Consider the following 24994-nt stretch of genomic DNA (forward strand, 5'->3'; position numbering starts at 1 on the left):
TTAGTGGGTAACATATACACACTTTCATATACTTTAACAATGAAATAGGTTTTTTATTTCACAAATAAGATGACCATAAAATTGATACGACATCCATTGGTTATCCTCCCCACCAAATTCATACTCATAGTTAGATTGTGCCCACAGTTAATCTTTTCACCACTATGTACCTTAAAGAAACACCCTGTCATTATCTATTTTAAGCCCATAAAATCATGGTAATAAATAATATATTATAGTTTTGTTTATTTAATTGAATTATAACTTTATATAATATATTTTTTTAATAACTAACTTCCAAATAATAATGATATCAATTAATTATTTTTCCTGGTCCCAAAAATAACTTAATTTTAAGGTATAGACTAGATTTTAAATTGATTTTTAAAAAAAATTAAAAAATATTTTTTTTAATAATATTAATAATTAATAATTACAATTTTAACTAAAAATAAAAACAAAAACCAACACTAAATTTAAATTTCAAAATATAAATTAAAATCAAAATCATAAAACATTTAAAAAAAATATATATACGAATAAGAAAACATTCTTAATTAAACTAAAATTTCAAATGATTTCATCCCTATTTTATTATAATGTATTTCTTTTCTCTTTTTACAAAGACATTTATTTATATTAACCGAATATATATTAAATAACAAAATCAACTATTTCACTCTTTAATAGTCATTTTTCATTGGATGCTCTTTGTGAATGGAACTATAGTCATTTTTCATTGGATGCTCTTTGTGAATGGAACTATCACCCTTATTTAAGGAAAAATTGGCCACCTAAAAAGGAGGTTACTCATAAATATATAGGTAGATTCAACATTATTTAAAAAAAAAACATACCACCGTCAATGGTTTGCAAAGGAATAAATTTCCACTTTTATCAAATTCCTCCCTGGCATCTTGGATCGTAAATCTATCCTGGTATTAGAGAAAAATGGCTTCTTAACTATTCACATATATTTTTAAGTGGTATTTGGAATTATATATTATAATAGTATTTAACTTCACTTTATATATAAAACCAAATACTGGACAATTTGTCATGGTTTAAGTGGTATTTTATAGTGGTATTTGAAATTATATATATTATAATAGTATTTAACTTCACTTTATATATAAAACCAAATACTGGATAATTTATTTGTCATGAGGTGATTTGTTTGTTAAATACAGTTTAAAATTTTACAGAGCCTTTAAAATTTTTATTTGATATTAGAAAAATGCTCGAAAATGTGAAAACCAATTTTTACTTGATATTAGAAAAATGCTCGAAAATGTGAAAACCGTCAAATTTAACACGTAACTTTATTTTGAAATTCCAACAATATTATGGACCACTAATTTTTAAATATTAAAAAAATATAATTTTTATAACTTTTAATAATTTTTTTGTTTTTAAAAATACCACGTCGGAGTTTGTATTGAGCAAGAAACCACTTGGCATGTGGCAATTCCATGTGCCTGCACAACGAATGAAAACTAGATAATGGCATGATACAAAGATATTATGGACCACTAATTTTTTAAATATTAAAAAATATAATTTTCATAACTTTTAATTTTTTTTTTTTTTTTTTTCTTTTAATATACCACGTCGGAGTTTGTATTGAGCACGAAACCACTTGAATCCCATGCATGTGGCAATTCCATGTGCCTGCACAACGAATGAAAACTAGAGACTGGCATCATATAAAGTCAGATTTGCCAGCCGGTAGAAAATCAACTTAATATCTAGAACCCTTTTTAAGGAACTGTTAGGCGGTATGCGGCAACAGCTACAGAAGCTTCACAACGATTTCGCTATGATCGGTACGTCATGACTATTTTTTTGTGCGTCTATATAGCAGAGAAGAGCTTTCCCACAATTTATTTCGTTACACAATTCTAGAATCGTGAAGGAAGTCTGGTTTCTAGAAGGAATTTGTCAAATAGTGGATTTGACCAGTGAGAATATCAGAAAGTTCCTGTGAAATATATATATCACTGCTTCAATACCCTTCATCATCTATTGCTATCATCGTCTGATACAAGTAGTTTTAGTAGTCCGGATCTATTGCTTGCAGAGTAATTGCACAATTTCTCAGTGCTTGATCTCTTACATAGTTTTTGTTAAGAGTTTGTAATATCTGCAATGGCGGCGAGGATTGCAATCAAGCCATTAGCAATAGACCCTGGAGTTTTTTCCGATGAATTCACTATCAGTTCTCCTGCTCAGGTGAGGATTCAGGATTTACCACATTTAGGAGATTACTTAGAGGAGGTACCCAGTTTTCCTAATCCTCTGTTGAAGGACAAGTATATTCATCCTGGTGAAGGGTTTTTTGTCACTGAGAGCGATATGGTCATGGAGAATATAGCTGTGGAAACGCAGACATTAGGGAAAGAGACGCAGAGGCTTTATCACAGAGCTGGACCTAGGTCTAAGGTGTGTTTTAGCCCTGATGAAGTCAGGGCTGCCATTATTACATGTGGGGGTTTATGTCCTGGGCTTAATACCGTTATCAGGGAGATTGTAGATGGTCTCTGGTTTCAGTATGGGGTAAGGGATATCAAGGGAATTAGGTCGGGTTATCGCGGGTTTTATTCATCTGAACCTGTGGTTTTGAATCCTAAGTTGGTGCATAATTGGCACAAGAAAGGGGGGACAGTGCTGGAGAGCTCAAGAGGGGGCTTTGATCTGCAGAAGATAGTTGATGCCATTGAAGCCCATGGTTTTAACCAGGTTTATATCATTGGTGGGGATGGAACCATGAGGGGAGCAGTTAATATATTTGAAGAGGTAAAGAGGAGGAAGCTTAGGGTCTCCATTGCTGGGGTTCCGAAGACTGTGGATAATGATATAGGCATCATTGACCGGTCCTTTGGCTTCCAGACAGCAGTTGAGGCTTCACAGAATGCTGTCAATGCAGCCCATGTGGAGGCCAAGAGCGCAACCAATGGAGTAGGGGTGGTTAAGTTGATGGGCCGCAATGCAGGCCATATTGCACTGCATGCGACATTGAGTAGCAGGGATGTGGATTGTTGTCTTATACCTGAGATCTCATTTTATCTGGAGGGTGAAGGGGGCTTGTTTGAGTTCGTGGAGCAACGATTGGCAGAAAATGGACATTTTGTCCTTGTAGTTGCAGAGGGAGCTGGACAGGAGTTGATCCCTCGGAGTCCTGATGAAAAGGAGAAGAGAGATGAATCTGGTAATCCTGTGTTTTTGGATGTTGGGCCCTGGCTGTGCAGTGCGCTGAAACAGTGGTGGAAGAAACATCACCCCAATGAGTTGTTTACAGTGAAATATATTGACCCAACTTATATGGTCAGGGTTGTGCCAGCAAATGCTACAGATAATCTGTATTGTACTCTGCTTGCTCATTCTGCTATACATGGGGTCATGGCCGGCTATACTGGTTTTGTGTCAGGATTAATCAATGGAACTTATGCCTACATTCCTGTGAATCAGGTTGCTGCTGCTCAGCACTTTGTGAATGTCAGCGATCACAAATGGGCATGGATGAGGTCTGTGACTAATCAGCCAGACTTTTCCCGGATTACAAATTCCGGGAAGAAGGTTTGATTTTCAGATTATTGTGGTGGTCAGGATGCTTCTCATAGTTGTTTAAAGGTAGACCTACAGCCCAATGTTTTAGATCAGATGCTATAGATTGGCTAATTAGTATTTATTTATGTTGAAATCCTCTGGAATTGGGATTCTTTGGTAGCTCCAATTGAATTTTCACTTTCGGCCTCTTTAGTTCATTTTGCCTGCTCTTTTTGAAGTTTCATTCCTGATTACCCTGCTTTGGAGGAAACCATGACAGTAAAATATTATACCATGTAGAGAGGGGGAACCTATGACCGCCCTTTGGTTCTTTTGGTTATTTGGTTCCATGATGTATCGTTTTTTATGAACATGGATCTTGATTTATAGTGAATATATGATAATTGCTCCTCCTGAAAGAAAATAATAGTCATTTGCATCTATTGAAGTTTTATTTCTTTTACTTAAGTTTTGAGGAAACCATAACAGTAAAATCATATATCAGGTAGGGAGGGCGAACCTGTGTTACCGCCTTTTGGTTTGAAGATGTACCATTTTTTATGAACATTAATTAATGAATATTTGATGGATTCCTGCCCCCCAAAAGCAAATCATGGCCAGTTGCCTCTGATCTGGAAGCTGGTTCGGCTTAAAGAAATCATCTGTGTCTTTAGAAGATCCCATACCCATCTGTTGCCTGCTTTGGCAACTGGTTGCTTTATGGTTTAGAGTTTGAAAATTAGGGCTTCATATTTTAACTTAGGAAGAGCTGAATGTGTGCCTTTCTTAACTGTGACTTAACATAAATTTATTGATTTTAATTGCTTTTCCTGCATAGCTGTCAATCCTCAGTTTTGTTCTCCTTTAATTGACTATGCGAGGTTTTATGGCAGGCCCTTCATTTGTCTGACATGTTGTTGAGTATGGTCTTGAGGCAGTTCTGGATAATTTTTCCATTGGCATGTGTGTATATTCAGAAAGCTGATTTCTTTTTGTGTACTGGATAATCTGACACCCTCTGAGCATGCATTCCAAAGTTGATCAGAAAAATCTTCCAATAAGTTATTTGAAAATTAACTTCGTTGCATGTCTGATGCTGATCATGATTAGCATTTAACAGATGTCAGAAATCACCTCTGTGACCTGTAAGATGAAACATGTATATTGCAGACAAAATATGAATATCAAGAGCCACCTTGGTGACATGTATAATAAAAAAATGCATTGCAGATAACATGTGTATTTGGTAATAATTCTAATACTCGACCAAGTATTATTGGATCACTTGAAAATTTTAGGACCATCTTCTCTAAGGCTTAACATGAGATGTTCACATCTTAAAACTATAATGGTTCCTGCTCTATTTTTAAAGTCCATTGATAAAAGTATCAGAGTTTGTTCTGTCCATGTTTTGGAATCCTATGAGTTACAGAACAATGTCCAAAAATATCCACTCAGAACTGTCTAGCACTTCTAAAGATCCAAACACAGAACACTTAGACCATTACCTGAAAACATAATTGCTGATACTTTTTGGAAAACAAATTGTGTTGTAATACCAATTTCAGGCTTCAGAGTTTGATTTGACAGATATATGTAATTTTTGTTGGTCTCTGAAGCAGAATATCTTCACACCACTTTTCAAGTTTTCCGTAATTTCTAGGCCGGTTTGTGCAATTGGGGCTGTTCTGTTTGTGCTAGCTGCATCATCTTAAAAAGATAATATCAAAGGATTAGGTTTAGTTTGATGGAGAGGGTTGCCTGCATTTAGAATTGCTTCTCGCAATTCATCATTTGCAAAGGCTAAATGGTTTCACCTTTAAATCACAGTAGAGTTGGAAGTACACAAAAATAAATTACTTTTTGGGGTGATCAATCGACCCGAGAGACTGATATACCTGCTTTGATTCCAAAAATTGAATTCCAAACCTTATCTCGAGAGCTATGCCATTTCACTAGAATTCTCTCTTACAGATCTCATATATCAGCTCAAACTCAAGGACCCCAACCCCTGTAAAGTAGCTGGCCCCAAAAAGGATAGTCAAACTTACCCAAGTTTGATGCCTAATGGAAACTATTAAGCATGGATTTATATGGACCTGAGTTAGTGTGCAAAGTTTGTTAGTTTTCTTAGAGCCCAAAGAAAAGAAAATGAGAGAATGTCCCTTGGAACGTACTCAATTGTAATATATAAGAAACATGCATGTCTGAGCATGCACTAATTCAGACTGTGAAACTGCGGATGGCTCATTAAAAATGTAAAATCTGTTTGAAAATTGGATAACTTATCTTTTTCCTACCAAAACTAACTCTTCTTAAGACTAATCTCATCTTTGTCCTGTCTTCATCGTCTTATGTTATTCTGTGTCAAAATTTAGCAGATCAGGCATCCAGCAAATAACGGGCATTGCTGCTCTAAAAGACCATTCCCTTCTGGTGTATAAATCTTGAATTACATTTCCATTTAGGCATTTTTCTGAGCTTCTGTGATCAACAAATTTCACATTGAAGGCCTTTTGGCATAGAATGAAATTCATTTCTTGGAATGTGCGACATCCTATATAGCAGAAATATACGAAGTACAAGAAGGAAAGCTGTTAACTCAGAGCTACAAGAAAGGTGATGGGTTGAGAATGATACTTCAAATTCAAGTGAGGTGCAATAAAAGTGAGGTGCTTTTATTGCAGTAATATCAAGACTTTTTTGTTTGTTTGCCAGGTTATGTGAGTCCTGAAATCACTGGCATGCTTAACCTATGGCTTAAGAAGCCACAAATCACGGGCATCTAAGCTGCCAAAATCACCCAGGATTGTACTTGGCCTGGGCCACACCAGCCCTTAGGATGGCTGGATTTTTGCCCACGGAGTTTTGAACGGGTTACCTTTACACCACGGAGTGCCTTAACAGAACACCTTCTCACCATCTGCTGACCATCTTCTCTATGCCCCGAGGATGTAATAATATCAAGACTTGATCCAAACCAGTAAACTATCCTATACAGAATGGGATCCAGGAGATTCCTTATTACATGTCGTTTTCCAAAGCACTTTCAGATAGACAAGCTTGACACAGACTCGTATACTGTGCTGAAATGGAGATCATTTTTTCTTCGGATAACAGGATATGAGTTATCGCTCCATTGCTCACTGCAGCAGTTGCTGATATATAAACCAGGTACGGAGACTTATGACTTTCCATGCTAGATTCAAACTCTAAACTGACCAACGTGACTTAGGAACCAGGTATGGAGACCTGTGATTGTCCAAGCTAATTCAAAGTCTAAACTGATCAACAAGAGCTGATATAGGCACCGTTTTAAAGGTAGAAGAACCAGGGTTAATATGAATGACACTGATGACTTCTAAGATTTTGTGAAAACAGATTTGAGAAGTATCACATTCAGGGAAACGGATTCTAATAGGGATAAAAGTTTAAATACCATTGTAACTAAAGAAAATCCAATATGGTTTCAATGTGGAAGTACACATTTTAGACTGGCATAGGCATATAAATCAACAAGTTGGCAAATGCAAATAGGCACATTGTCTAAATGATGGCTGATGGTTTATTCCGAAAGAATCATCTATATAATATTAGAAATTCTAAGAACCATTTTAGAAATTATAAGAATAATTTTAGAAGATGTTTGATGGTCTATGATGGAGTTATCTTTATCTAATACCATTTTAGAAGGTGTGAGCGTTTATTATGAAGAAGTAATCTATATGATATTATAAATTATAAGAATATATCTTTATGCTGATTCTCTCTGAACTAGAATATTCTTTAAAGTTGAAATTGATGGAACTCACACACCTGCAAATGCCACGTTTGTGGGTTGTAATTCTCTAATTTATCTAAAGACACTTGTAATCAACTTAATATCAATATATACGATCAACATATCCCCGGTGGTCCTCTCGGCCCTGTCCACAGGAGAGCTTGCCATGTGTATTCTACCATTTGCACAGATAGCGGAGCGGATCAATGGAATTAAAGAATCCTGTTTGAAGCCTAAATAATTGAAAAGAGCTCTTCGGGTCGAAACCCTGGGGTTAAAACCGTGCAAGCTCTGAAACAACCCTCGTAAAGATAAATTTGGATCTTTGCTGATTCGAAATCCATCGGCATAGAGGTCAAACCCTGAAAAATCTCCTCCCTAGACGGCCCAATTCTTCATTAATTCTCGTCACGGAGTCGACATTTCCTGATTCTTCACTCACGTCCTTTTATCGCTTTTAAAATTAAAATTAAATTTAAAATTAAAATTAAATTTATAGCACTATGGGAAACCATTGGTTTAGGTGCCGGCATTTGCAGGTGGTCTTATTTTGCCGTTGTTGCCGTAGTCTAAGGAGTTGACGAATTTCGTCTAGAAAATAATGGAAATTTTGGTAATTTTTTTTGAAAATCTTGGTTATGGCTGTTAAGCTTCAGGATTTAAGATGCTAAGAGGTTTGAATGGTGCTGAATCTATTTTCACCATGAAAAAAAAAATTCAAATAATCCCAAGCTTCAAAAAATTTTCACAGATTTGGGCTAGAATTTTGCTTGGGTGAAATTGTGACCTCTGTAGACAAGGTCCTTTTTTTAAGCTAATTAATATATTTCCGTTGCTGATAAAAGATATTACATTGATAGTTCTTTTTACATCAAAACGACAGTCTGGGAGCTCATATTTCACCAAGTGATGCCCTAAGATACATCATTACTATCAGGAAGTCCTAAGATAACATAACTTAACTACCCAAAAGGTTTTACAACACTTAGAGAAGTCAGTTGTAGAAGGATAGGACTAGGCAAAAACATTGAGTAGTATTATGCCAACTATCCAGTTACAGTGACACTACATCCATTTTACTATGAGTAAACCCATACAAAAAACAAACAATATTCCAAAGTGGCATGCCATCAACCCATTATGACAAATTTAGAACAAAAAATTGATAATAACCAACTGCAAAAAGAAGTGCAATATCCCTAATGAAACTGTTAGTCCGAAATGATGATGGAAGAGGGTGGAGAGAAGTTGCCCAAAGGAGAAATCCCAACATGAGCATTGATAACTGTTGGTGCTTCAAGTTGTGCATCAAACTCAATATCTAAGTCAAACACCACGAACTTCTCTACCTTTGTTAACCTGGCCACCACATCATCTAGATTGTAGCGAATATCATGAAGAATTCTCTTGATTTCCTCCTACCCTGCAAATAGCTTGTAATTGTCGACTTGCTTGTCGTGAATGACCATATGGAGCAGTGTTTCTAATTGACTATGCATAGACAGTGAGTGGAGGAAGTGGAGCCTCCTCTTCTTGAATTTTCTTGGATCAAGAATCCACTTGACGCAGTAGCCGCTAATCTCAGAGTCAGAAAAATATAAACGGTCACCAAACTCCTTTGCCTATAAGTGAAGAATTTCATTCCTCACTTTAGAAGGAATTAAATCAAAATGGTTGGCCATTGGGTCCCATCCAAATAGATGTTGACAACGAGACGACGATGAACCTTGTGTCCCACCACCACGACTGGGCAGACGTTGCTTGGGGGCCATGTTTATATAGGAAGTATAATAATGGGAGAATGTTAGAGAGACCGACAACAAACAGTGATGGATAGACAACGTTAAGGATGTAGCGAACCTGAGGATAATGAAAACATCATCGACCATGAGAAAAAAGAGTGAACTTTGTTTTGGTGGAGGATATAACATAGTGCGATGGGGCTCGAGCAAACTTGCTAACCCTACATCCCAAAAGACTAGTATTTGCAAAGGACAAAGATAAATGAGGCCGGGAAACTTAGGGTAACTGCAAAATTAACCTAATCAGTGATAATATCAAAACCAAATGGAGAAGGTACTAGGGTACCAAACTCCACAGGCCAATACGGGACAGTTAAATGAAATGCTTGTCAAATCCAAGATTTGGGGTGATGAAGTGGGTAGTACAATGACCAACTCGAAAGAAGGACTTGAGCCCGTGTTATGGAGAAATAAGACGAAGAATATTGACCCCTGTGTAAACTAGAGAAACTACAGACATGCTACGAGACAAGTAAACGACAAGATGGTAAACAACAAGAATAATGTGATAACAACCGGTATTGAGACATACCTTCCTTAGAATCTGGAGAAACCAACCTCGGCATTCAGGAGTAGTGCGACAGTGGGAACCCTTGCACACCATAACCAAAAGCATAGTGAAGTTGCCACCTTGAGATGTTGCCCATGCATAAATAGTTGGGCGAAGACATGAAAGGATCGAGCGAATGAATGGGAATGCCATAGTGTGCAAAATCTGTAGAGGGGCATGTGTAGAATAGGGCATGCCCTTTAACAAGCTTATTAAAACAAAAAATCATGCATTGTTGCATGAGTTTAGTAATTTGTGTTAGGGCCTCTTCCGCCCATAACCAATCCTCCATGAAAGAGGCTAGCCATAACACTATGTGAAGGATTGAACTTGTTAACAAAAGGAATGTCAAACTCGAACCCAACTAGAACCATTTGCCCGCATTTAAATCGACATGACGAGGGTAGGTGATCTAGATGTTGAAGACGGTAAGGACGCCACACATGGATGAGATAGAGATAGGTGGAGAGCATGGCTCTTGATCCTAGGTCTGCCATCTCATTCAACATTCAAATATTAGGCATGTTAATCATGCTACGTGCCTCCAATGGCACCCTTAATACCACCCCCATCAAGGATTTGCAAGTGTTGTTAATTCTTGAGTAAGATTAATACTAGCACAACTACGTTAATAAATGTGGTTGATATACGCCATAGATGTCAGTTTATTTGAATGTATAATGACACAGTTTGGTTTAAATTCAAATTTTCTTTCACAATTTTCTTTCAAGAGATATTAACACAAAATAGTAACCATTACGATCACGAATCAATCATACCTAAAATCACTGATGTCCATTGTCCAAACATTCCATATAAAAATTGTGTCCACATTTAACAAGCTGGAAAATTCTATCAGTCGCCCTGAAATCAGTTAAACAAACAACACATGTAATATTTCCCCAATTATATGCTTCTAAACTGCGATAATCAATGATGGCTAGAAAATTCGCACATTTAATTTGTAGAGGGTTAGGTGCTGAAATTGCCCGACGGTATGGATTCCAAATGAAAGTATTTGATTTTAATGTGCTTAACAAGTGGTGAAATAAATGATTTTTAAATTAAACCTGTTATTCTTTGATTTGAAAGTGAAAACCTATTCAAATACTTTTCATATTATCTTTGGATGATGTATTAGATGAAAAATATTTTCTTGAAATCAAATCTTGTCTACCCATTTATTTAAAAATCAAAATTCCTTGAGCTCAATTTCAATATAGATCATGCATGTGTAATTACACAATAAAAATATGACGATGATTGAACACAAAGTTGCTTTTCAATTCTAAAATATGCACAATTATTGATATAATAAAAAAATGTGTATTGAGTGATAAATACAATTATTTTTTTTAATTAAAAATTTTAAAAATATTTTAAAACGCTGTTGGATTAATATATATATATATATATATATATATATATATATTTTTTTTTTTTTTTTTTTGAACACGTAACGAAGCAAAGGCTAATGGCTATGTTTAATATAAAAATAAAGCATAGTGTGTTGGTGATGAGGCTCATCAATGGGTAAATTATATCGACCTTAATGCTACTCTTCAACTTATTAAAATCAACTTTTCTCACATTTATTTACATGTTTTGTTATATTTTGCTTAGCAAGAAGGGTAAAGATGAGATGTTATGTCTTGTGGCCTAATGTGCATTAATTGCAGGATTTGGAGCAATTGTGGCTAATTAAAGTGTAGGAACTCGAAGTAGACAAGCAAGAGGGATTTGAAGAGATTAGATCTCCTTCCTTAACTTCTCATTCACTTGAAGATTCCTCCACTGAATCTCATCATCTCGGAGTCATTGGCGGCCAAGCCAGTGATAGTTGAAGACAAGTTGATCTCGAGTTGGGAGCCAAGCCTCCCTAAATTTAAGAAGGCCTAGAGCCTCATTATGATTAGACTTTTTTTGTTGTAGCCAAGAGGCATTTTTGAGCTAAGACATTGTGACTAATAACTCTTATGTATTTTTGATATTTTAATGAAAATGAGAAGCATTTTCTTGATCCAACACTGAGTTGACGCAGAGGGTTGAAGCTCTTGGGTTAGGGCCCAACCCTAGCAGTAGAGGTTCTTCTTTTTGTACATGTATGCTTAGATGACATTCATAGTTAGCTACTGAAGTGCTTTTGGTTTTGTTAATCTACAAGTATTTGGATGATTAATTAGTTTGCTTCCATTTGTGGATAGATAGATCAATGGTATCATAGTGATAATAAACACTTCAGAAAAGCTTGTGATAATGGCTTTCCTCTCATCTCCCTTATGGGATCATGATTTGAAGGTTCCATTCACACAGCCCAAAGAAACAGATTTATTATTTGATTACTGCATAACCTAGGGTTTCTTGTTGAATAGATCAATGTCTCTAAATTTCTTAGAAGTATCTGCAATTGTCATTTTGATCTCGAGTTTTCTATGGTTTAGAAGCACTTCAATTCATAAACTTAACCATTGCCCATTAATAACTCTTTTTTCCTCCATTCAACTCATAATTTCCATGTATAAATGAATTTGTGCATAAATGAAGAAAAGAGTGTATGCTGTTGCAGGAGCTTGTAATTTGCAGGGAGACCTCATCTCATTCACTCCATCCAAGTCTTCTCCACCTATCCTACCAAGGTCCACCAAACCCTAATCTAAATTCTTGTTTTGTAAGAAAAGTGGTCATTTCCTTGAGAAAATCCAACCATATTGAAGCATTTGACTGAGCCTTTGGAAGTGTGCACCTCCTCTATGCCTTATTTCCCCATCAAACACCTTTCCCACACTCCATTCCACCTTTCCTACCTCCTTATAAGCTTTTGGTATGTTTCATGTAGTAAAACAGGGCATCCTGTAGTAGAACTAGGACATCCTATAGTACTACAGGAAACCCTGTAGCAAACTGTTTTAAGCTTGAATTGAGCAGAAATGGTCATTTGAGCTTAGGTTAGGCCTCCACTTGGCTTCCATACCTTTGAAACTAGCCCAAACCTTTCCCTCCATACCTGTCTCCTTGCCAAAGAACAAGTTGGAATTAGCATTTGCATTCATAAAACTAAACACCAAAATGTGTAGATGTTGAGCTAGATGATTTCATGTCACTTTATAGCACCTTCCAATTCAACACTTACATTTCCTAGAATAGGCAGCATTCGCATTTTGCATTAAGGATAGTTTTCCCTTTTCCATTTGGTAGTCAGACTCCTCCTAGTCAATAAAAGACTGGTTTGAAAAACCCTAGTGGTCCATCGCTCAATTGAAAAGTGACAAGAGTAGACCATTGCATTTATTGTGTATACAACACTATCACCTCTAAGTTTGTATGAACCCTGGGTTGATGAAGTAAAGTTGGTAGCCCCAGGAGTTTCAACATTCTTACTGCAATACTGGTGTTCATCACTTGGCATGGAGGTTTATGAATATGGAATGGTCCAATATTAAAGGATGGCTTGTTATGAGGAAATTCTAGATTATTTTGAAGCATAGTGTGTTGGCACGAAGGTTTATAGATATGGGATGGTTTGTTATTAGGAAACTTTAGAGTATTTAAAGATGGGTCGGATGATGGTGATATTTTTATATCTTTTTTTAATAGTTTTTTTGGAGGTAACTTTTTTTTGTTTTAAAAAGGAGACATTCAATACTTTAATGGAAGGAGAACTAGGAGAAGTAGATTAAGGGTTTTGTTTGTTTTTTGTTTTTAAATCCTTCAAAAGAGTGTATAGGTCTATGTAGTGAAAGGATGAGGTGGAGAGTTTAGTTGCACTTTTGGGAGATTTTGAAGGCATGAGATCTTAAGGTTTAGAGGACCTTGTTTGAGTAACTTTTACTGCTAATTAAAAGAGTATTGAAGTACAATCTCTAATTTCTTGGAGTTCTGATTCTTTGGTTTATAGGGTGGATGATTAGGTTCCCCTTTCTGAATTGACAAGTATTTTTGGCTCAATAGAGCTCAAGATTTGTGAGGAAGCTACGTAGTGTATAGAGGTTCTGTTTTGAATTTGATTGGTTGTGTACCCTTTTGTATTCTTGATTCTGTTAAGTCTTCTACTGTTAGTGTGGACTTTTTGGCCTCTAAGCAAAAATTAAAGGTAGATGTTTCTAAAGGAGAAGGGTTGGAGAAAGGAAGGTTTTCAATTACATTAGTTATTGATACGAGAAAATAAAATATGTTTTAGTCTCTCCTTGGAGGAGAACAACAAACGAAGAACTTAGAGAGGACCATTAGGTAGTTAAGCTCAAAGAACCTCCACAAGTTCACTTTGGAGAATATCTCCAAGGATGGGAGTCAGAGAGGGTTTTGAGGAAGGAGTTGGTGGGAGAAAGAGGAAAAAGTGTGTAAAGAAGAGGAAAGTGCCAATAAAATTGATTTGTAAATTGTGTAAGGATGCATGATGTGGTGAGGGTTGTTTAATCAAACCTTGGTAGGGAGAGTTTTTGGCATGAGGTGCAATGAACATAGTATCAAAGAATGGGTAAATAAGAATTGGATGGAGTATAGAGGTTATTATTAGGAATACAACTTTTGGGAATTTCATTGATTGTGTACCCTTGTGTAGTCTTGATTGTGTGAAGTACTCTACTCTTAGTGTGTATCATGTGGCCTCTTAATTGAGAAGAAAGGTGGATGTTTCTAAAGGAGAAGGGTTGGAGAAAGGAGGGGTTTCAAGTGCATTAATTACTAACACTGGGAAATGAAATATATTCTAGTCTCTCCTTGGAGGAGAGAAACAAAGAACTCAAAGAGGACCATTTGGTAGTTGATACCAGAGAACCTTGACAAGTTCATTTTGGAGAATATCTTGAAGGATGTGAGCAAGTGTTATGAGGAAGACGTTGGTGGGAGGAAGAGGAAAAAGTGTGTAAATATGAGGAAAGTACCAATAAAATTGATTTTGTAAATGGTGCAAGGATGCATGATGTGGTGAGGATGGTGAATCAAACCTTGGTAGGGAGAGTGTTTGACAAGAGGTTTAATGAACATAGTATCAAAGAATGGGTGAATATGAATTGTATGGCTTTTATGGGTTATTCTCGAAGTCATTAGTTGGAAACAATCTTGAATTTTCTTGGAGTATGGGAGCTTGGGATCCACTCCAGAAATCCTTGGTTTGTATACTTTTAGGTGGAAAATGAGGTGATAGAGAGGAACTTGGCTCTTTGTTTGATACTCCCATATCTAAGTCAATTATGAAAACTCAACCTTAGGTTCTAGGCATCCACTCCAAAAATCCTTGGCTTGTATACCTTCAGGTGGAACATGAGGTGATAAAGAGGAACATGGCTCTTTGTTTGGTCCTCCCATATTTAAGTCAATAGTGCACCAATTGTTGGTTGATGTAGCTCGGATAGGTGTTCTAGCCTCAGGCGGTGCCAGTGAGGCTAGGAACACAAGAGCGAAAAAAATATCTAAGTCCAAGTTATTATTTTGAATGGAAATGTCTTAATTAAATTAATTATCAATTTTTTTATTATTTTCCTAATTTTTAACTTAGGGAAATAGATTAATTAATTAGTAATAATTGAGACATGGTCGATTTTCCTCTAGAGGCTTCTAGTAAAGTTTCTGAGTGATCTTAGGTATCGATTAGATCATTTCAGATCTAGATCTTGGCTGTTGATTTTTCAATAAGAGATTATAAAGGAAATCGATGGGCAGTCTTAGAGTCATTCATTGCAGTGAAGAGGGCACAGTGATAGCGTGGGGTTTGACACCAACGATTCAATAATATTTGAAGTAGTAAATATTTTCAGAGTTTTCTTTCATCATTGTTTTTCCACTTTCCAAGATCCGAAGGAGGAATTCTCCTAGAGTCATTATGCAAACAGAGAGGCCAAGATTTCCAAGAGAGGTCGTACGAGTTGCTAGTTTATAAGATCAATATTTCCAATTGCAAAGATTCAAGAAATCAGTGTGATTGCAACAAATGTGGATTGCAAGAATTCATAGCAGATTGTTGGAATAATAGTGTGAATAGCAGGAAAGGTCGTGTCAGGTTGCAGACGGAGGCTGTGAGCCTTCCAGTGGTCAGATCCACTTAGGGAGGTGAAGAAATATTTTGTCGGACCTTTGTCGTGGTTTGGTGAGTAGTTGTAATATTTATCAATTGTAGAATTCGCTAAAGATTAATAATAAAACTCTCAAATCTAAATAACTAGTTAGGGACGTTTTGTCTGAAAATATTGTGTCCATTTTGTGATTGGTTTTCTATCAAAGTTTCACAGTTTATTTATTTTTCTGAATATTGCAATCGTGCTTTTATTCAGTATTTGTAGTATATTAATTTTGCTCGAAATTAAATACACTGGGTAATTACTAGTTGATTGCAATATGTGGTATTTTTATCAATTTTTCACATGGTATCAAAGTAGATCTAAAGCGTGAAGGTTTACCATAGTAGATCAGTGCAGGGGTTTGGAAGAGGAAGCCAGGGGTTTAATACCCAGATCGATTTCTAGAATTACTTGGAGGAATTTTACCAGTGTTGTTTTCTGTAAGAAGGAGGCCGAATTAACCAGTGTCAATTGCCAACTTACTAGTGGGTGTTGTCAAAGAGAATTTCATTTTCCAAGTGCCAAATTGATTTTCTAGAGATAGTGTGAGTGGATTTCTCTAGTTGTTGTAGGAAAATAAATTTCCCAGAGTAATGCCCTGGAGGCAGTGTGAGTATCTGGGAGGGCCAACGTGCAGTGCCAATGGACAGAGCGAGTTCACTAAGGAAGTGCGTGTTTTCCCAATAGTAGTCGAGATCACTTGTAGAGGGAGACCGTGAGGTTTTCTAGGTACTTTTGTTCGTTGGTAGAAGAGATATTATTTTTATTCTCTCTCAAGGGCTTCAACAAGATGGAGGGATCAAGATAGGTTTGATGGTACATCTAATTTTTGTTTTTGGAGAATCTGGCGCCTTATTATTTTAGAAGAGAATGGTTTGAAGGAGTTTGGTATGACACATATTATTGTACTGACAGATCCTATCATGTTGCATAAGTACCAGAAAGATGATTCCAAGGCTAAGCGTATTATTCTAGATGAGGTCATAATTCCACATTTAACGGAATAAGATACAACCAAGAAGATGTGGGATGTCATCACAAACTTTTCCAGGATAAAAATATGAATCAGAAAATGATCCGAAGAGAGAGGCTCAAAAGTACCAGACAGAATAAGATAGAAAACATTGTTAGTTATGTCACCCACATCAGGACAGTCAGAGATGAGCTAGCAGCCATTGGATAAAAGGTCGAGGTCAAAGAGCTTGCGAGAACAACCCTAAATGGATTTCAAAAGCAATGGGATTTTTCCATGCAAGTGGTTAGTGGAAGATCTGATTTTCCTAGTTGATGTTCTTGGTTGATTTGGTGGATTAATAACTAGGTGGTCTTCTCGTGCTTTTGTCTGTTCTAATTCCATGTCTATTGTTTCAGGTTTGGGCATGTTACTGCTAAGAATTGGGTAAGGAGACTACATATATGGAACATGTATGACCTTAACTTAGACATGGAATTTCTAGGAAAATCTCTCTAGCTTGAAGATTATGGCTAAGGAGAGTTTACTTTTTGGGGTTGATTTAAATTTCTCCTTAGGTAGGGAGGAAAGTTGGGGGCATGTAGCTTAGATAGATTCACTTATATATTTCATTAAAAAGTTGGATGAAAAAGTATTATTATATATTGATCCAATCAAATTAAAACCCACTTGGTTCAAATAAGAGGGTGGGGGAAGCTAGGGTTGCTAAAAGACAAGATAAATCTTTACTTGTAAAATTCCTGTTAAATGACCATATCAAAGAGGCAATGGGTAAAAAGTGGAGGCAAGTTTGGAAATTTTCCAATACTTCTAGATATTGCTAAGGTTGGGAAGAAGCCACCAAGTCCATTTTAGTTCAATGCTTTATGTTTTTTTTTTAAAATAGAAATGGGTATTTTTGTATATTAGATAAGGATTTGGGAAGGAGCTAGAAAGCTGAAAATTAAATCACTTAGAAGAGCCAAAGATCTTAGCCACTTACAAGAAGGATTCAAAGATGAGGCAAAAATGCTATAGTGAAAGCTATCTAAGATTCTATTCAATCTCGAAGGCTTGCAAGTTCAATGCTTCATGGTTAGAGAATGAATATTTTATTAAATTGGTCAAATATAATTGGAATCCTTTTGTTTCCTCGAGAAGAGAATCAACTCCAAAACAATTTGTAGAAAATATAAAGAGATAAAATTGGATTGCTCGATGTCATGAAAAGATGTTGAAGTACATGTTCATATCAAAGTAGAGAATCAACTAGAAAGTTTGTATAACTAGGATTTAGTAGGTTATTTTTTAATAAGATTTAAAATAGAGGGTGGGTAGATTGGAACTAAGAAAGATAAAGGTATTGGATGATAGTGAAATAGCTTGGAGATTGAACAATAGAGATCTTCGGTTAGAGAAAGGAGATGATAACACCAAATAACTTTATTTTTCTAATCATAGAAAAAAAAATGTGAACACTAATGTGGAAGATTAGGAAGGGTTCAGGGGAGGTTGTCTCGAACATTGAATATGTTGTCTAGGCATGAATTGACCATTTTTATGAGATATATAAACTAAAAAATAAAACAACTACAATTCAAATAACCTCAGTTTTTCCTATCTTTTCCCTTGAAGAAGCAAGTGAAAGGCTCATAGGGAAAATTAATAAGGAGGTGAAAGAGGTATTGCACAACTTAAAAAGGGACAAGAGTCTTGATCCTAGTTGTTAGTTTGTTGAATTCTTTATTAGATGTTATGAAGTGATAGGGGAGGATCTTTTAAGGGCCATTGAGGATTCAAGAGTCAATGGGAGCATTTTGGCAACCTTTAACTCAACATTTATAATGCTTATTTCCAACTTTGATAACACTACTTCTTTTGAGTATAGACCTATCTCCTTATGTAACTTTATATATAGACCAAAAAAATCGTTTTTGGATTGAAATCAATTGTTTTATAATCAATCTCATAAGAGTAGTTTAGATTTCTTATAAGTTGGAAGATTCTTGAATCCATTGGGGTCACTTAAGAGGGCCTACATTATATACAGAAAAAAGATTTATACGTAATGGTAGTCAGTGTATCTCTCTCAAAAGATTTTGACATACTTAGTTGACTATATCTAAGATAAATTTTGTTATGATTTAGATTCCAAGTAACAATTAAATTAAAAATAGGGTTAGATAACTATATATAAGATTAATTTTATTATGATTTGGAGTTAAAGTAATAATTAAAGTAAAAAATTAATAATAAGATGAGGAAAATATTATTAATAAAATAATTAGTTACACCAAAGGTGTTCCCATGATGGTGTTGATGGTGTTGGACTTGCCAACATATAAGGGGATCTCCTCGTCAAGAAGTCCCAATCAGACCTCAGATCGTTTGGTGTAGGAGTCCCAACAGTGGGTCGTATGGTAATGCCTTGACCGCGATGTCGCACAGAGGCAAGTAAGATAACTCTGTCAGTAGAAAGGGTGTGACTACTGTAGTGAGTCAAGGAAGATGTATGAGAGGTTCTAACATATGTGGGTTGAGATGAGGGTGAAGATGAGTTCCAGGTTGAAAGGGATCAGACCCAACTCGGCTAGGAACACACAACACATAGGACATACACATCTTCCAGAGAAGCAGTGCACTCCGATGCGGTAGTCACAACATACAAGGTAAGATAATATGTACATCACTCACGGATCAGTCCAAACGAGTGCAACGGTTGTTACAACAAGGTTCATGTGAAAGGTATGTCTAATGTTCGGCAGAGCAGTTGACACAGACGGGACAACATTAGCAGCATATACAACACATTTCCATTAATAGATTATGCATTACAACAAATGAATCAGTTTAGATGTAGAAGGCAAGTTAAAGCAACATGCATTACAAGTGTTAAAGATCAATCTTACAACAAATACAATACATGTGTGAAAATGTGTTGGCTCTTATTATATAAATAAGTGTAAGTTCTAATCATACAATACATCCATGTAAACTTTCTATCCCCAACAATGAAATGTTACAACCACATCCGCCTGCTCCTCTAAAGAGATGAACTAGCTCCGTGCAGTGGAGAAGCCAAGGCGCGTTATAATACTGTCCAAGCTTTCTTCAAGATAGTCTTAACAAAAGCTTGGCTGACCAAAAGCCTATACAATGAGTTATGAGGGACTATTTATAGCAAAGGGTGGGGTGACCCTTGACATTCCCTTTTGTGACAGTTCAACTACCCTCATGACTCTTCACCTAATCTATGACTATTACATCCAACTATTGACACTTGACTTACACTTGACATGACTCAACATTGCAATGCACATGTACTCATGTGAGACAACATGGCTTGAGAAAGCCTTGCAAGACATCACTAACACTCGGTTCACTGTGATGAGACCAACTCTTTGACATGCTTGTGATGGTGAAGGTGGTGAGTTGATGCCAAGCTTGGTCATCTGTGATGGTGTTCATGCACCTCATGGTGACATATAGCTGAAACAAACTCTTGCCTCTGTTGCAACCGGTGCATTGGTTTGACCCCTTCATCCAACTCATCTGCTAACATGCGCATGGTCTTCTTGGGTGCGGCTGAACCGGCAACACACTGATGCATAGTGTCCGTGATGATATTCAAGTGTGTGTTAGTGGTCATGCACATCAACTTGTCGAAGTACATGTTCATATCCAGTTGGAATTTCTTCTTGTCTTTGCCTTGGTGAGTGTGTTGAATGGGCTGGATTGTATGTGTGTGCACAATGACCTACATGATGCTAAATCCCTTGCATGCGATCAACAACACTACTCACCATGTCTGCTTTTTGTCTGCTGTTGGGATGGATCATTAACTTGTACAGGCACAGTTTCATCTGTGAGTGCACATTGCGCCCACTGTTGTTCCGGTTCTTACTGCAACTCATTCGTCTGTCTGTGCAACTTCATGTTCTTCCTGAGTTGTTGCTTCAGCACATGCAACTCCACTTTGTTCCATCTCCGTCTTCGCACGATCTTCATGTCACGTTGTCACCTCATAGCCTGAGTCTCCAAAGTTGCTTTCATTATCAGTGGATCTGCGAGATCTTGCAACTTTGTTTCACCTCTGTGTTGTCAACAACCTTCCTCTTGCATACATTTCATCTGTTGCATTCGCTATATTCATTGTGTTTGGTATGCTTCCTTCGGCTGTTGTTCATGATGTTGCTTGTTGTGATATCTTGATGTTCTTTTCTATGAACAACTTGATATCTTTGTGAGTAGGCAAGCTCATAGACATTTGATCGATTGCATCTCCAGGTGTGCTCTGAATGGTGTCTTCGACTCCACTCTCTTAGAAACCATTGTACCTGCATTGCTGAGAGGCAGATGAACACCTGCAATACCTGGAGACATGGAAAAACTCATGGCAAGCAATCTGTCAGTGGAAAACCAAAATGAACTTGAGAACTGACTTACAACATACCTGTGTGACTGATCATGAAGGTTGCGCAATTTCGGCCGAGAGGTTGGGAGATCGATTGCCAACACTGCACAAGGCATAGTCTGGGCAACTGGGAGACTGACTGACTACTGGAAATGAGCAATGCACAGTCCATTTTGGCTGCTGACTGCTGGAATTGCGCAATGTGTAATCTCAACTGGCAATGGATGCAGGGATAGTGACTGCATTACGCAATTTTCTTGGCTAGCAGTCACTTTCCCTTAGGATTGCGCAAAGCAGGCCTCGGGAACAACTGCTGGGAAGAAATGCACATTTTGAAGAGGAAGGCAAAGCCTTCCCTCTCAGGATTACACATTGTTGTCTTGGTGAGGCTCTTGGTGAGGCAGAGTACAAGTCGAGGTTGGCCAGACTCGTCGACGGGCAACTGAAAGTGAATGTGAGTGTGAATGCATGCTGATACTTAGTGCAAGCATAAGTGAATGATCATGCATGCAAATGGTGAATGACAAATTCGGGAAATGGAACAACATGCATGTGGGTGAGGTGAGTCGCCAAATCGATGACTGTTCGCGAAAAACAGTTTCATGCATGCGACAACAGTGAGATGTTGATGAAAATTGAAACGGTGGTAGGACAAGCTAATATACTTGTAAATGATAGTAGGGGCTCAAAGAAATCAATGAAATAATACTCATACATGTGAAAACACAAAAAGTGGCAAAAATGCAACACAAGACATGGGAAGCGGGCTTACCCTAAAACAACTGAGCTGAATGTGCCAACTTCTCCTAGATGTGATGTGGGATGTCAGAGCTACAAGGGTGATGTGAGGAATGAGATCTGCAACGTCCGATTGATGAGTTTTTATAACATCGAGGTTGTGACGCACATGCCACAAATCTAGGGAAAGCGACACTTGGTGGAAGGTTTATGAAATGATCCTTGCATGTAACCTCCAACTGCTAAACATAGATCCATGAAACAAGGGATGCCTTTGCATGCTGCCTTGGGAGAAGCAGCCTATGTATGTAAGTTAGTTTTGCTCGGTTCTGGAGGGAACCAGTCAACTCAGCTGCACATGCAAGAGATTGCTTGACTACTTGAAAGAAATGCGCATTTCTGGCTGGGAGTTGGGCTGAATCCCAAGAGATTTGTGCAATTTCTGGGCAGAGCAGCTCACTGCTGCCCAGATTTGCGCAAATTCTACACTGAGAAGCCCTGCTGGGGAAAATTTAGCAATTCCTGTTGGGAGTGTTGATTGGCAGGATTGCGCAATCTTGGAGCCCAGCAGGCTGCTAGACATGATTGCACAATTTCTGGAGGGAACGTTGGTTTCCCTCCAGAAATGCACAATTTTCTTGGGGAAGTTGCTCAGCCTGCAGCTGGACCAAGTCCAGGTGAACAACCTGTGAAGGGAATGCGTTAAGCTGTGATCGACAGGTTGCCCTTCTTCAAGAAAGACACTGAAGCTTGTGAACTTGATGAAGCAAGGCAAGCTGCTGTGACAGTTGGAAGGGAGGCTCCAAAATGGAGCTACGGAAAAATTTTGGAGGGTGGTTGTAGCCGCTACAACAGATGGGTTTCATTAGGCAGATCCTACCAATCAAAGAAGCTCGTTTTAGTTTTCCTTCGCCCACCAATTTTTGACCATATGGCAAAGGACTGATTTTTTATTATTATTTTTGATGCAGATCATCAAATGCTTCCCACGCTTCTCAGTACACTTTATATGAAGGTGGTTTCAATTGTTTGAAATCTATTAGTAAAATGTCTATGAATCAAAACTCTTCCCAAAAGAGGAAGGCCTCTGATGTGGTTCTTGATTATGAAAACATTGGATTTCCACCTAAACTAAAGCCCATCGCCACGACTTGGCCTCGTATGCCTACGCGTAACGAGAGACTCTTGGAATTCAAGGTTGATGCCACACCTAACATTGAGGGTGGGGTCAATTTGGCTTTGTCGAGTGAGCATGTGGATGTTGGGGCTCTTGGAAAGACAAATACAATCCATGATCGAGGGCAAGGAGAAAGACGGAATTAGCGACAACGTTGTCTTGAGCTTTGGTCATTGATTCTAGTAACTTCAATTTGATGTTTGTCTTGCAACCAAAAACAATTGAAATTTGAGGTCAGATGAAGATCAAACGTCTTTAGATCTGAATTTTAGATTCTAGTTCTTGCCCTCATATACAAATTCTTCTTGATTCTTAACCAGGATCTACTTATACTATTTCCCTTTATTCTTTCTTTCCTCGTTAATTGTGGGATATTAATATTATATCGTTTATTAGTCCACCATTTCGTTCTTTCTTTAAAATCCATGGCAGCTGAAGGAATGGATTTATGCTTCAAGGTATTTTAGGAAACTTTGATCACTGAAGAAGCCCAATGCCTCTTTGACATGGCAACATGCAAGTTCTAGCCACCCATTCCCAAGTGTTCACTAAGGAGGGATCTACAAAGAGTGGTACAAATTGACACCATCATTCTAAATCCTTACTTCTTTTCAATTGAAGTGACAAAGTGGCTTTCAAGATCGATTATGGAGATTTTTTTTTTTGTTAAATTCCATGCTTGAAATGGTTAAAGAAAATAAACCAGCGTGTGAAAATTCCATGCAACTAGCATATCTTTGTGTCCATTATTTCTTAATATTCCATTAGTGGCGAGATAATCTTCCAAATGTTCCATTTCTTTGGTGTACTTTTGCACCTTTAAAAGGCATTACTAGTTTATTACTACATTAAATATAAAAATAAGAGCAATTACTAAAAACGAATCAAAGAAAAACTAAAATAATAAAAAGTTAACGAATCAAAGAAAAACTAAAATAATAAAAAGTTAAAAATTACAAGATTAATTACTTTATAATAAGTGGAAAGAAAAACTAAAATAATAAAAAGTTAAAAATTACAAGATTAATTACTTTATAATAAGTGGAAACTATGTATGAATCTTTTTGCATGAATGAACAAAAATAATTCTATTTAATGAAGGGTGTGATGTTTTTTTCGCTTGGGGGCAATTTTTTGGAAAAGTTGGAAGCTGGTGTAGGTAATTGATTGAGATTTCAATGAGTTCTTAGTTGTGATAATTGAGAGGCTGGTTGAGAGGAGAGTTTTCCCCACACTTGAGTGTGGCATACTAGATCAAAGATTGAAGTACAATAGCTATATGTCCACAACATTGTAAAGAAGTTGGTTTTTAAGGGAATATGTTTACCACTAATGTATTTTTATTTTATTAATTGTTATATCTTATTTATTCAATTTATGTAATTGGATTTATAATTATTTATTTAAATTATATAATTGTGTTTGCGGAAATTTGAATCCAATTGTTAGTAATTTTAGTTAGTTAACAAATCCAAGTCTTTTATATGTTGCAGTCATCCCAATTCTTGAAAGAATAGTTTGTTCAAATATTTTGTATAATATTGAAGAAATAAAATTACCATCTATAAATTTAAAATCTCTATTTTTTAATACTATATAATGCTACTAAAACATATAATATAATAATTAAAATATTTATTTTAAAAATAAAATATAATTATGATTTTAGTTTTAATAAATGGGTAAAATAGTTTTCATATTAGATATTCATTCTAAATAAACCTACTACGACATTTTAAAATATTTATTTTAAAAATGAAATATAATTATGATTTTAGTTTTAATAAATGGGTAAAATAGTTCTCATATTAGATATTCATTCTAAATAAACCTACTACGGTGTGAATTTCTATAGTGATGTAAACAGCAAACTGGGAAATGAAATTCACAATTCACTAGGTGTGTTAATGTCTCCAAATCAACCTCATTCTGTAGCAGTTGAAGCCTTCTTAAATGACTGGTTTAAGTGACTATGGAAAAG

At 36.6% G+C, this 24994-nt stretch overlaps 1 protein-coding gene across 1 annotated transcript; it reads left to right on the forward strand.

Annotated features, from left to right (window-relative positions):
* The first annotated feature begins 1746 nt into the window (after nucleotides 1–1746).
* LOC149172586 (ATP-dependent 6-phosphofructokinase 2-like) lies at nucleotides 1747–11704 on the forward strand. The gene is made up of 2 exons (XM_089424349.1): nucleotides 1747–3630; nucleotides 11359–11704. Exon 1 carries the CDS (start codon nucleotides 2149–2151, stop codon nucleotides 3580–3582), a length of 1434 nt encoding a protein of 477 aa, XP_089280475.1. The 5' UTR covers nucleotides 1747–2148; the 3' UTR covers nucleotides 3583–3630; nucleotides 11359–11704.
* Nucleotides 11705–24994: the final 13290 nt, after the last annotated feature.

This window comes from Pinus tabuliformis, chromosome 4_2 (assembly GCF_031772625.1).
Source record: "Pinus tabuliformis cultivar Carrire ecotype Pingquan chromosome 4_2, CPIR1, whole genome shotgun sequence".
Classification (NCBI taxonomy): Eukaryota; Viridiplantae; Streptophyta; class Pinopsida; order Pinales; family Pinaceae; genus Pinus; species Pinus tabuliformis.